General features: G+C 41.5%; 1 protein-coding gene across 1 annotated transcript in view; it reads right to left on the bottom strand.

The window, feature by feature from the left end:
- Positions 1-414: 414 nt before the first annotated feature.
- LOC147030763 (CD9 antigen-like) overlaps positions 415-13,815 on the bottom strand; it is a 72,770-nt gene continuing 59,369 nt past the window's right edge. The window contains exons 6-8 of the mRNA XM_085875178.1: positions 10,684-10,746; positions 9,088-9,174; positions 415-1,272 (exon numbers count right to left, since the gene is read on the bottom strand). Of these exons, the coding sequence (XP_085731304.1) occupies positions 1,207-1,272; positions 9,088-9,174; positions 10,684-10,746 (216 nt within the window). The 3' untranslated portion in view covers positions 415-1,206. The remainder of the gene's footprint in view (positions 1,273-9,087; positions 9,175-10,683; positions 10,747-13,815) is intronic.

Here is a 13,815-nt window from a genome sequence, read left to right on the forward strand (position 1 = left end):
AAAGCAAAATTACTACTGATACTCTGCATCAGTTCCTTTCTCAAACACACCCACCCCAACATGTCACGCAGAGCACGGGTTATGCTAGTAAAATAATTATTGTGGTACAATCCCTCCACTTCTTGGTATTGAGATGGAGTTAATATTGATGCTGTTAAACTCGAGTGAAATAACAACTTGGCAAAATGTACTTCCAGGATGTTTGCTTTTCTTAACAAAGGCATCTGTTTATCTACTTTAACAACAAACGTTCCTGAGCGTAAAGGCACTTGTTCAAAAATACAAAAACACAAACTTCAATCAAGCAAAACAGATATATAAAAGTAGAATAAAGTTATAATAGGAAGCAACAAAATTACACCAAAAATATACTGAAAACGAGTTTATAAACATGTGATGTGGGGCAAGAGTTCGTTAAAAGCTAAAGTACAAGATGTTGAGAACGAAGTTTTTTTTTTTTTTTTTTTAAACAGTATTTTTTAAATTTCAGATTATTAAAAATATACAAGCTATTTTTATTAATCTGAAATACCGGTACCAGACAAGCAGCAGCAGAATGTTGAAGATGCGTCATTTCCATGTTATTGTAATTTTGTTACAGTGGTAAATTATATAATGATTGAACCGAGACAATCACAGCCACTCCGTGGCCAGGAGACAAAGCCGAATTCAAATGCCAGTAAGTACATGTAACGACGACGTGAGCTTTAAAATAAAGCCAATGTGCTACCTTGGTGGTGACGTTAGCATTCCACACAATGACCCCAAAAAAGGTGCTTTCACTGCCGATGCATTATTCTTTCGAAAATATGTGAATTGTGGAGGTGGCCCACTTGCTGCAATATTGCATGGGTGATGAAAATTACAATAAACTGGGAATAAGAAAGAGAAAGGAAAAAAAAAATGGCCAAGTGTTTCAAGATGTCATCATGCAGAACAACTTTCTCAAAAGTCATAAAATTAAAAAAAAGTCATTTTCATTTGAACTTGCATCAAATTTTTAGGTTAAAAAATAATAATAAAAAAAAAATTATGAAAAGCATAGTCCCTTGAAACATTTCCAAAGATTTTATCTTCATTGAACTTGAAAGAATGAAAAAAATATATTTCTGCAAAACATAATGATAAATGATTAAAAAAAAAACAAAACATGGAAACATTTCGAAATAACGACTTTTTCCTGTGGGCTGATCCTGGAGAAAGCAATCAGTAAACATCAGGGCTGTGTCGGACTGTGCAGCACAACATCATGCTGAGAACCATGCTGATGACCTGAGGAATAATAAAAAGTCATTAGAAGAAGCACAATTGGTGACAATAGAGTCAACACAATCATCATATACTCCAAACATCTGATTTCAGTCATAACTCCTACCGCTTTCTTTCTGGTGTTGCACCCTCTGCCCTTTCCATCGACTGTCCACCCAACCCTGCCCCTCCTAGGTTTCTCCAAAGTGGGCATGTTCTGCCAATAACCCACTTCTGGTAACTTCTAAAATGAAGGCTCACTATAGTGAGAAAAGCAAACAAAACAAACAAACAAAAAAAAACAACCCTCATGTCACCCTGAAAATTTTTTTTTTAGCAGAAATTGTTTTGAAGGTAGATTTCAGGTACTCTGAGATGGTTTAAAGAAAAATTAGCTGGTAAATACTTTGCAAAGCAGTGGGGAAATTACACCAGGGGTGATATTCAAAATGGCCACCATCGGCATGTTGCATATTACAGATTTTGACTTCACTCTGGTGTCAGCATATGGGCCAGTGTAATTGTAATTATCCAAGGTATATAATGACGATGTAATATGTATGCACAAAACCAGTGGGTATGCTTTTGCTTCGTGTTTGTAACCCGGGTCATTTTTATTTTCAGGAGCAACCGCGGCAGCGTTGTGCTACCTATACACCACCCAATTAAAGAGATGAGCAATTTATGTAATAAATGAAGGTTTATGTGCATAACGTCGGTCTTAGCCTGAGTTTTTGAGGCTGAGTAGTGTGAAAACACAATTGGAGTGCTCCAGTATAAATGAAAGCTTCCACGCACAGGCCAAATAACAAAACTGCAATCATATCTGCGCTAGATGTTGATCTTTTCGCTCATCTGGAATTGGAATCATCGTGCACTGTGCGTCTGTCAGTCTCCTATTTTGACTTCTCCAGCCAAACCACTGGGACAATCCAGCTCAAATTTGGCAGCAACATTCCGCCCGACTGGTAACAGGGATGGCAAAGCTCGGTCCTGTCACGTGACTTTAGGTAGGTCAAAATGGTGGACATAGTAAATTCCTTCAAAAATCTTTTTCTTCAGAATCACCAGTCAAAATGCGACCAAATTTGGCTTACAACATTAGGACAGGGTCGTGGTGTTAAATTGTGGAGGTCATGCCGATCACGTGACTGGAAGTGTCAAAGTGGTGGACTCAGTAAATTTTTGGTAAAATCGTGGAAATTCCTTCAAACAAAGTGTTCTTCTCCGGACCTACTAGTCCTTGGTTTTTCAAACCTGGGGGCGCGACCCCAAGTGGGGTCGCCGAGTAAATTTCGTGGGGTCGCGGGCGTCCGCTTGCAGCGAAAAAAAAATTGCCTATTTTCGATCGGTCTTCGCTTTTACGGGATGTAATATAAACGGTTTGTTCAAAGTATGGGAACCGGCGCAACATGACGCTTGGAATGGGATCCAGCCGATGCGCGGGCTCGCTGAAGGGCGGTTCATTTTGGCGGGAAATTAGTGGTTTCATCCACGGCCTCTAAGACTCAGTCTCTGACTCTATCATTAACGTCTACGTATTCATGTCTCCACGTACGACTCGAGACCTTATTTGTGATGGCAGCACCGGCCTCCAGCAAATCTCGAGAACGTTCTTACCAGGATAAATTTCTGGACCTTGGATTTTACTACGTGGTGGATAAAAGTGGGGCACAGAGGCCTCAGTGTGTGATTTGTTTCGAAGTGCTTTCTACAGAGTCTATGAAACAAAATAAGTTGCAGAGGCATTTCACTACAAAACATGAGCCTTATCAGGGTAAGGAGAGAGCATTCTTTGAGAGGAAACTTCTTGCACTCAAGAATACGCATCTTGATAGAGAGGGTACATGCCATCAGACCAATTCTCGGGCATTAGAGGCCTCGTATTGAGCGTCGCTCCATGTTGCCAAGACTAAAAAGCCTCACTCCATTGTGGAAGAACTCGTGCTGCCATGTGCAAAGGACATGGTATCTCTGATGGTTGGGGATAGGAGGAAGCGACGAAGAAACTGGCAGTTATACCCCTCTCTGACAACGCCATCCAATGCAGAATTGAAGATATGAGTTTGGACGTAACGGCTCAGATCGTACAGAAGATCAAGGAATCGCCGTGGCACGCCATACAGTTGGACGAGTTCACTGATATCGCATCGTACGCGCAACTCATTGTCTGGGTCCGCTTCATCAAGGCTGATAACGTTGTCGATGAGCCTCTTCTCATCAAACCATTGGAGGCCACCACCAAAGGCGAGGACATTTTTGGAAAAGTAGAGTAGTTTTATCGTGACCATGATCTGGGCTTCGGAAAGTTGCTCGCTTCTACAACAGACGGCGCGCCAGCAATGTTAGGAGTGCGTTCTGGATTCATGGCTAAATTGCTTGAAGTGGCTCCTCAGACCTCCATGGTACGCTGCATGATTCACCGAGAAGCGCTCGCCTCTCGTACTTTGCCAGAAACCTTGCAGAGCGTATTCTCAGAAGTCGTAAAAATGGTGACTCTCATCAAATCGAGCGCCCTTCAACACTAGGTTATTCAGACTATTCTGCCAGGAGAAGATGGATGCCGACCATAAGAATTTACTATTCTACACTCAAGTCAAATGGTTATCTCGAGGAAACCTTCTTCTGAGTGTTTACGAGCTCAAACATGAACTGAAGGAGTTCCTACACACACAAGGGAAAACGGCATGGGTAGCGTTGCTTGAGTCGGACTATTGGCTGTCAGAACTGTGCTATCTCGTTGACATCTTTGAACGTCTCAATGTCCTCAACCGCTCCCTCCAAGGCAAAGACGCCAACCTCATGATTTTTCACGACAAAATGACCGGATTTCTGGCGACTCTAAAATTACTGGCAGACAAAGCAACTGTTAAGCGCTTCGGCCTTTTCCCCCGTCTGGTAGAGCATCTAACGACCTGCCAGTACGATGATACTGAGCTCGACAGTCTTTCTGGGGAGATAGCATGTCACCTTCGGTTGCTGATTGAACAGTTCGAGCACTATTTCCCTGAGCTGGATGTGCAGTCCTTTTCTGTGGTTCGGGATCCTTTCACGGCTCCACTGGACTCGATTGCTGATGAAGATGATACAGCACAGGAAGAGCTTGTACAGCTCCAGCAGGATTCAGGAGCGCAGGCTCTTGCGTGGACGAATTCGTTGTTGACATTCTGGTGCAAAATGCTGCCGTCGTACCCGACCCTGTCACGGCGCGCCATTGAGGTTCTCATGCCATATCCTTCATCATACTTTTGTGAGCAGTCGTTCTCCACCATGGTGGTGATTAAAACAAAGTACAGAAATTGCCTAGAAATGGAGCATCATATGATCCTGGCATTGTCATCTACTTCTCCACGAATAGAGAAGTTGGTTTCTGAAAAACAGGCTCATCCTTCTCACTGATATATCTAAATGTCATTTGGACTAAACTTCTGAAACATTCAACTGTACAATTTGGATACTGTCGGCTATTCTCCGTTTACTCGTTTATGAAAACATGACGATGGTGAATAAAGTAAACAGTAAATTTTCTTGTGTCATATGAAATCTTATCTTATGTATGATGAATTTGGTTTTGAATATTTTGGGTCGCGCGATGTAGAGAGGTTCTGAAATTGGGTCGCCACTAAAAAAAGTTTGAAAACCACTGTACCAGTCAGAATGCTTTGAAATTTGGGTTACACTATGCCAGGGCTAAGATAAACTGCAGGTCCAGTGGTCCTAATTTTTTTTACTTAACTATTAGGCAACATGTATTTGGTGAAAGGCTTACTTTTTGTGAAAGATATGGAATCGATAGTCAATCCTTTAGATAAATCCATGAATTAAACCTCATTCCAAAGAATGGCCACCTCTTGCTGGTGCAGGACGAGGTACAAGTACAAGAACCAATTCTCCCCCAATGTGGTGGAATAAAAATGAAGACAAGATTTTTCAAATCTAAAAATCAACCATTAATATGAATCACAAGTTATCGCATCAGGAAAATCATAAGATAATGGGCGTAAGGCTGGAACTTCTAACACACTTTTCTCCAAACATACTCTGTTCATACTTTCGAAATCTTCACATGTTCCATGTATTTACGCAGGTGATTGCGGATTCAAAAAAAAAATCGAATATAGACAGAATTTTCAAAGAGAGAATCGATGACGTCACAATCAGCAGCATTCGGTGGCAACCCGATGGCCAGGACCCAGACGACGTACTTCCCTTAACCAAGTCCATGAGTTCAGGACGTTTGTTCAACTCAGCATTTACGACTTTTTTCCTGCCATGTTGTTAATCTGTTGATGGTGGTAATATAGAAACGATGAATATGTCAAATTGTTCGTGTTACTCATCCGGCACTATGTATCAAGGCCAACAATCTAAAGCGACCGGTCTCAAACGCTACCATGGGCACCCAGACATGCCACCAATATGAACTGAGCTGTTGAATACGGCGCAAAACATCCAAAGAAACTACCATAACTGAGTATTGTGATCCATGCTGTCCCCCATACCCATCGTAGACGGGTATCTGCTGGTGTATATAACTAGAGATGTAGATAGTTTTGCAGCATTCAGAGTCAAGAGGAAGAGAGTTAAGGCCCAGTCACACCTTCACGTTTTAGCCAGCTTATGCCAATTTTTGAAAAATTTGTCTAAAACGCTGGCACACGTCGAATATGTTATGGGTAAGTTTTGGAAACATTGAGAGCACACTGAATAACACTGCCATACATTGTAGTACGCTGGCTTTCATCGTTGTACTTTGCGGTTGTCCTCAAATTTTAGCATGCTTGAAATTTTCTGACTTATGCCAGCGTATGACTCACACGTTCCGCTACGTTGGCCATACGTTGTAGGCACGTTATGCGATCGTTGACACACGTCGAGGTAATGTTTAGCGTACCCGAAACTTATTTCTAACCTATGAGTAACGTGTTGTAGATACGTTACACGATCGTTGACACGTCTACACACGTTACTTGTAAGTTACTCATAAGTCGAAACACGTCAAGGTAATGGTTAGCGTCAGTGTTCCAGACTCCCTGGTTTTTTGGGTTTTTTTTTTTTTCTTCGGTATGACAGTGATGTTGACACTTTGATTTCCAGTGCGGTTATGATTTAAATCGTTGAGCGGCAGCCTATTAATTATATTATATTATAACCGCACTAGAAATCGAAGTGTCAACATCACCGTCATACCGCAGAAAAACAAAAAACAAAAAAAACAAAACAGGGAGTCTGGAACACTGACACTAACCATTACCTGGACGTGTTTCGACTTATGAGTAACTTACAAGTAACTTTTGTCGACGTGTGCCAACGATCGCATATTGTGCGTACAACTTATTCCCATCACATGTGGAACATGTGAGGCATACGGCAAGTACGTTGTAAAATTTTTAACACGTTTAAAATTTGAAGACGTACTCCACTTACTACGATGTATGAAAGCATACTTTAGCGTTCTATTCATGTATACCAAACTTCCCCATACCGTATTCGACGTGCGCCAGCGTTTTAGATGCATTTTTCAGACGTCGGCATACTCTGGCAAGATCGCCAAGGTGTGACTGCAATGTTGACACTTCCATTTCTCCGGCTGTTATGATTTCAATCATTGTGAGGCAGGCTTTTAATAGGCTACGCCACGTGATTGTCGGCGATACATGCAGCGCTATGCATAAGTTAGACCATCGATGGGCATAGGTTGTGAACGCCGACAACAGGCTAAGCATTCGTTGGTATAAGTTATCTATAAGACAACAAAACGTTCTGTGTCCGTTACTAATATGTTATGCATACGACCAACTCGTTATGAATACGTCCGAATCTTTTAAAAAAAAAACATCAAAAGTTCAGCGTAAGCCAGCGTTTTACATACAGTTTGATACGTTGCCATTGCTGGCTAAAATGTCAAGGTGTGACTGGGCCTTTAGGAGAGTAATGAGGCAGGGGTCTTTCAGTCAGAGTGGTTAATGCATGGAATGGTCTCCATAGAAAAGTAATGGCAGCAGAAAGGGTAGATATGCAATTCCAATTTAAACCTAGGTATATAGAAGTATTGGAGATAGAGTGGTGCAAGGATATTGGCAGGACTTGTAGGTAGCTTGCATGTGGAGGGGTGATAGTATCTGGCATTGGTGTAGTGCAGGCATGATGGGCTGAATAGCCTCCACCTGAACCGAAGTTCCTTGTTATCACTGGTTATTTTGAAGGTAAACCACAGAAACCCTAAAGTTAGTGCAAGTCTTTTGTTCCTCTTTTATCTCATTTACGGAACTACCTCCTCTTCAATCTTATTTTTCCCTCGAGGGCGTTAAAGCAGATGGTAGAGTGCCATCTCATGACATCTCTGATCCCTCACAAACTAATGTTTACCCTCACCAAAGGATTCGGAGAGGGTATTGCATTTGTCCACAAAGAACTTTCATGTTTTTCTCCGCAACCGCTTGTCGAATTCACCATTGGTGAGACTACTCATGTCGAATGTTTTAATGACAATGACGTCATAGGTCATGTGGTGTGGCAGCCATATTGTAAAAAAAAAGACTTTGGACCTCTGCATCTCTGAAACCACACCAAGGAAATTTTGAAACTTGGCACACAGCAAGTACTCCTCATGAGGAATGAGTGATTTTTTAAATGACATCATAGGTGCCCTTGTTATCACATCATAATTGCATGTGAGAACGCCACATCCGATCAGTATGAACATTTTTGAGGGTCATCTCGGGATAAAATGGACCATAGATTTTTTTTATGTAATCAGCATGTGGTTCAGCAGCCATATTGTTTAAAATAATAATAATAATAATAATAATTATGCAATAGAATTAAAAAAACAAAAGTTCAAAAATCTTCTCTGAAGTGGCTGAACGGATTGAGATGTTACACATATGACCGCCTGTCCATGAGGAACAAAGAGTTCACACACACATCATTGGTCACATGGTTTGGCAACCATATTGGATTTACCCTAAAACCTGTAAAAAATCTTCTCCAGAACGGCTGGACAAATCGAGGGGAAACTTCACACAAGTGCTCCCAAAGCCATGGGTGTACAAGTGGCACATAAGCACTCCTCACGGGGAAGGAGTGGTATTTTTTATGACGTCATAGGTGCTTGCCTTCGTTATGACATCATAATTGCATATGTAGAATGCTACATCCGATCAGTATAAAACTTTTTGAGGGTTATCTAGGGATAAAATGATACACAAAATTTATTTAATTACGTCATGTGATTCAGCAGCCTTTTAAAAAAAAAAAAAAATTTAAACCTTCAAAAATCTCTGAAAATATAGAGGCAAAACTTTACACATATGACTGCCTATCCATGAGGAAAAGTGTCACATTGACATCATCGGTCAACATGGTTTGGCAGCCATATTGGATTTACCTGAAAACCTAAAAAATAAGCCACTCAAAAGAAGTCCTGGCAAGGGTTTGCAATCTCAGATTGCTCTTTTTCTTGTTTTACCTGCATTAACCCGACCGAACCTAACCATCTTACTTGCAGGTTACCGTTTCCTCTCCTCCCCCTATCCTGTTTGTCAATTTCCTTGCTTAGTGTCCAACCGTCTCCATTGCCTCACTGCCAGTTATTGACATTTCACCCCATTACATCACTCTTCCATGAGCCTCGATCTTGGAGAGAACGAAAAATAAAACCTTGCCAAATGCATACACATTCCTTTTTTGTTCACATAACAAATGACTTCATTTTGCAAACAAAGTATTTTTTATCCAATTGAGACACTGTGATCATTGCATGTTTATCCAGACACCATTTATATTAGAAACAACCACATCTAATGGCAAAATAAATTAAATGTATGAGGGCCGTACCATGATGCAAGCAATTCCAAGGCCCACACCACCTCCGATGTAAATATATGCTTGGATGACCTTCGGCAGAACGTTTTCACAGGTCTGCTGAGAAAATATTGTTAGGATCTGGTCTAGGGGGTAAAATGGGGGAGAGATTAAAATAGTCATTTCATAGCACATGTTAGCGAGAGTGAGGTGTAATTCCCACAAGTGATTAGCAAGATTTAGCACCACCCCCACCCCCTTTCCAAAGTGTGTGTCAAAGCCCTGTCTTTCCCCCCTTCCCTACATTCTTGAATCGCCCCCCCAGTCCCCCCCGCCCCCCCCCCCAACCATCTATCTGTCCGATGGAATTTCCTCCCAGCAATAGCCAAAGAGCATACACGACCTCTGGCATGACTGCAGGGTCAGTGCAAGGGCAGACCCCGTGCGTGCATCCCCATGGGGATGATAAAAGCACGAACATGTGCACAGAACCAATGTCGGTATCTCTGGTCCTGTCTTGGGGTCTCCGTTCGTGGCTTCGGTTCCTGCTCATCAGTCTTCCGGGGTGGCAGGATGGCTAAGAGGTATGCACACTCACCTGGGTTTGCATCTTGGTTCAGCTATAAACTGTCATCCCGTTGTTTCACAGGCAGGATGATTGATCAATGCGTGTACCATCCCTCAAATGGATGTTAAACTGGGCATTCCGTCTGTTGGTATCATTTCGTGGATGTTAAAGATACCATAACTTCATGAAGAACAAGCGAGCTATTGCTGGCACGCTGGCCAAATTCCAGATCCCTGCCATAACCTACAGGGGCAAATGCATCAGTGGCACAGCCAAGATCCCAGCAATGATGCAAACCAGCAGCCACAGGTTGCACACAAAATGAACGAATGACCAGTCTTCCCTCCTTCAAATTTGGGATGCCACTGCATGCGTATGGGGCGATACCATTATGTTTGAAGTTTTCACCGGCAAGTGGGGTAGTCAGGTCGAAAAAAGATCCCTTCAGTCACTGTGGCTTTACATGAAAAATAACTACTTCAAGGTTAAGAGAGGGCAAGTTTATTAAATTTCCGTGTACTAAAATTGATCTGTCCTTCGTACTGGTGTAGTGAGGTTTTCACTTGTCCAAGGACAAAACTGCCTGTTCAAATCAACCATTAATGTCGAGCCCTCATCCATGTATGAGAGGAGGTGAAACTGCTCTCGAGTATTTTCTACCGTACAATGGGAGTGTACATGAATACTTTTTCATTTAAGGGAGTATTTTTACTCAGTTTGTGACAACTATCGGTAACTATATATTTTAACTATATTGTTAAACTATAACTGCATCCAGGATATTTTATGGGCGGCACCGCGACCGATGAGATAAATGACTCAGCTTTAATATTCATAATATCAGGTATGACATGGTCTGGCAGCAACAAAACAATGGTTTGATAACCTAAGAAAGAAAGATAACCAATTTGCTGTAATAGAAAGAAAATCCTCAAGAAACAACTGAAATACTTTTAAGCACAAAATGTATGTTGAAAGCAACAGCAGAGCCTAAAATGGTGAAATATGATAAGCTTTGAATTTTGAGTAATGTTTTCTGCAAAATGTTGTTGCAAACTTACATTATTGCTGTTGCTGTTTGGGCAGTGAGAACCTGGTCCACCAGCATTAGAACAGCAAGAAACCTGAAAAAGTAGAATAAACTTGAATTGACTTTCAGCCATGTTTAGAATTTCTCATCTTTTGCAAACTTGTGAAACTAGGTGTCTAGGGAATGAAAAACAGTCATTTCACCAAGCAGGGGAAGGCATGGCAGTCAGACAGAGGCAAGCAAGTCACCTTAACTTCAAAACTGAGAGGTAAATAGATGCATGGACATGCATTTACACAGTCATTTTCAGGGCACTTGAGATCACTTGAAGTGCCAAAAGTAAATTATGAAAAATGTTCATCATTTTTGCTGTTGAACCATTCGGGTGGTGACGAGCTTGCTTATATGCAATTTTTTGGACCAGTTGGATAAAAAAATTCCTTATAAAGGAGTGAGGCTCATAAAAGAGCAAGGCACTACTGAAAGTGGGACAAAAGGGAATGAATGACAGGAGAGAGAGGAGAAGAGAGAGGAGAAGAGAAGAGAAGAGAGAGGAGAAGAGAAGAGAAGAGAAGAGAGAGGAGAAGAGAAGAGAAGAGAAGAGAGAGAAGAGAGAGGAGAAGAGAAGAGAAGAGAAGAGAGAGGAGAAGAGAAGAGAAGAGAAGAGAGAGGAGAAGAGAAGAGAAGAGAAGAGAGAGGAGAAGAGAAGAGAAGAGAAGAGAGAGGAGAAGAGAAGAGAAGAGAAGAGAGAGGAGAAGAGAAGAGAAGAGAAGAGAGAGGAGAAGAGAAGAGAAGAGAAGAGAGAGGAGAAGAGAAGAGAAGAGAAGAGAAGAGAAGAGAAGAGAGAGGAGAAGAGAAGAGAAGAGAAGAGAGAAAGAGAAGAGAAGAAGAAGAGAGAGGAGAAGAGAAGAGAAGAGAAGAGAGAAGAGAGAGGAGAAGAAGAAGAGAGAGGAGAAGAAGAAGAGAAGAGAGAGGAGAAGAAGAAGAGAAGAGAGAGGAGAAGAAGAAGAGAAGAGAGAGGAGAAGAAGAAGAGAAGAGAGAGGAGAAGAAGAAGAGAAGAGAGAGGAGAGAAGAAGAGAAGAGAGAGGAGAGAAGAAGAGAAGAGAGAGGAGAGAAGAAGAGAAGAGAGAGGAGAGAAGAAGAGAAGAGAGAGGAGAGAAGAAGAGAAGAGAGAGGAGAGAAGAAGAGAAGAGAGAGGAGAGAAGAAGAGAAGAGAGAGAAGAAGAAGAGAAGAGAGAGAAGAAGAAGAGAAGAGAGAGGAGAAGAAGAAGAGAAGAGAGAGGAGAAGAAGAAGAGAAGAGAGAGGAGAAGAAGAAGAGAAGAGAGAGGAGAAGAAGAAGAGAAGAGAGAGGAGAAGAAGAAGAGAAGAGAGAGGAGAAGAAGAAGAGAAGAGAGAGGAGAAGAAGAAGAGAAGAGAGAGGAGAAGAAGAAGAGAAGAGAGAGGAGAAGAAGAAGAGAAGAGAGAGGAGAAGAAGAAGAGAAGAGAGAGGAGAAGAAGAAGAGAAGAGAGAGGAGAAGAAGAAGAGAAGAGAGAGGAGAAGAAGAAGAGAAGAGAGAGGAGAAGAAGAAGAGAAGAAAGAGGAGAAGAAGAAGAGAAGAAAGAGGAGAAGAAGAAGAGAAGAAAGAGGAGAAGAAGAAGAGAAGAAAGAGGAGAAGAAGAAGAGAAGAAAGAGGAGAAGAAGAAGAGAAGAAAGAGGAGAAGAAGAAGAGAAGAAAGAGGAGAAGAAGAAGAGAAGAAAGAGGAGAAGAAGAAGAGAAGAAAGAGGAGAAGAAGAAGAGAAGAAAGAGGAGAAGAAGAAGAGAGAAGAAAGAGGAGCAGAAGAAGAGAGAAGAAAGAGGAGAAGAAGAAGAGAGAAGAAAGATGAGAAGAAGAAGAGAGAAGAAAGAGGAGAAGAAGAAGAGAGAAGAAAGAGGAGAAGAAGAAGAGAGAAGAAAGAGGAGAAGAAGAAGAGAGAAGAAAGAGGAGAAGAAGAAGAGAGAAGAAAGAGGAGAAGAAGAAGAGAGAAGAAAGAGGAGAAGAAGAAGAGAGAAGAAAGAGGAGAAGAAGAAGAGAGAAGAAAGAGGAGAAGAAGAAGAGAGAAGAAAGAGGAGAAGAAGAAGAGAGAAGAAAGAGGAGAAGAAGAAGAGAGAAGAAAGAGGAGAAGAAGAAGAGAGAAGAAAGAGGAGAAGAAGAAGAGAGAAGAAAGAGGAGAAGAAGAAGAGAGAAGAAAGAGGAGAAGAAGAAGAGAGAAGAAAGAGGAGAAGAAGAAGAGAGAAGAAAGAGGAGAAGAAGAAGAGAGAAGAAAGAGGAGAAGAAGAAGAGAGAAGAAAGAGGAGAAGAAGAAGAGAGAAGAAAGAGGAGAAGAAGAAGAGAGAAGAAAGAGGAGAAGAAGAAGAGAGAAGAAAGAGGAGAAGAAGAAGAGAGAAGAAAGAGGAGAAGAAGAAGAGAGAAGAAAGAGGAGAAGAAGAAGAGAGAAGAAAGAGGAGAAGAAGAAGAGAGAAGAAAGAGGAGAAGAAGAAGAGAGAAGAAAGAGGAGAAGAAGAAGAGAGAAGAAAGAGGAGAAGAAGAAGAGAGAAGAAAGAGGAGAAGAAGAAGAGAGAAGAAAGAGGAGAAGAAGAAGAGAGAAGAAAGAGGAGAAGAAGAAGAGAGAAGAAAGAGGAGAAGAAGAAGAGAGAAGAAAGAGGAGAAGAAGAAGAGAGAAGAAAGAGGAGAAGAAGAAGAGAGAAGAAAGAGGAGAAGAAGAAGAGAGAAGAAAGAGGAGAAGAAGAAGAGAGAAGAAAGAGGAGAAGAAGAAGAGAGAAGAAAGAGGAGAAAAAAAAGAGAGAAGAAAGAGGAGAAGAAGAAGAGAGAAGAAAGAGGAGAAGAAGAAGAGAGAAGAAAGAGGAGAAGAAGAAGAGAGAAGAAAGAGGAGAAGAAGAAGAGAGAAGAAAGAGGAGAAGAAGAAGAGAGAAGAAAGAGGAGAAGAAGAAGAGAGAAGAAAGAGGAGAAGAAGAAGAGAGAAGAAAGAGGAGAAGAAGAAGAGAGAAGAAAGAGAAGAAGAAGAAGAGAGAAGAAAGAGGAGAAGAAGAAGAGAGAAGAAAGAGGAGAAGAAGAAGAGAGAAGAAAGAGGAGAAGAAGAAGAGAGAAGAAAGAGGAGAAGAAGAAGAGAGAAGAAAGAGGAGAAGAAGAAGAGAGAAGAAAGA

Source organism: Eptatretus burgeri, chromosome 3 (assembly GCF_056783735.1).
Source record: "Eptatretus burgeri isolate ZD-2024b chromosome 3, Ebu_testis_v1, whole genome shotgun sequence".
Classification (NCBI taxonomy): Eukaryota; Metazoa; Chordata; class Myxini; order Myxiniformes; family Myxinidae; genus Eptatretus; species Eptatretus burgeri.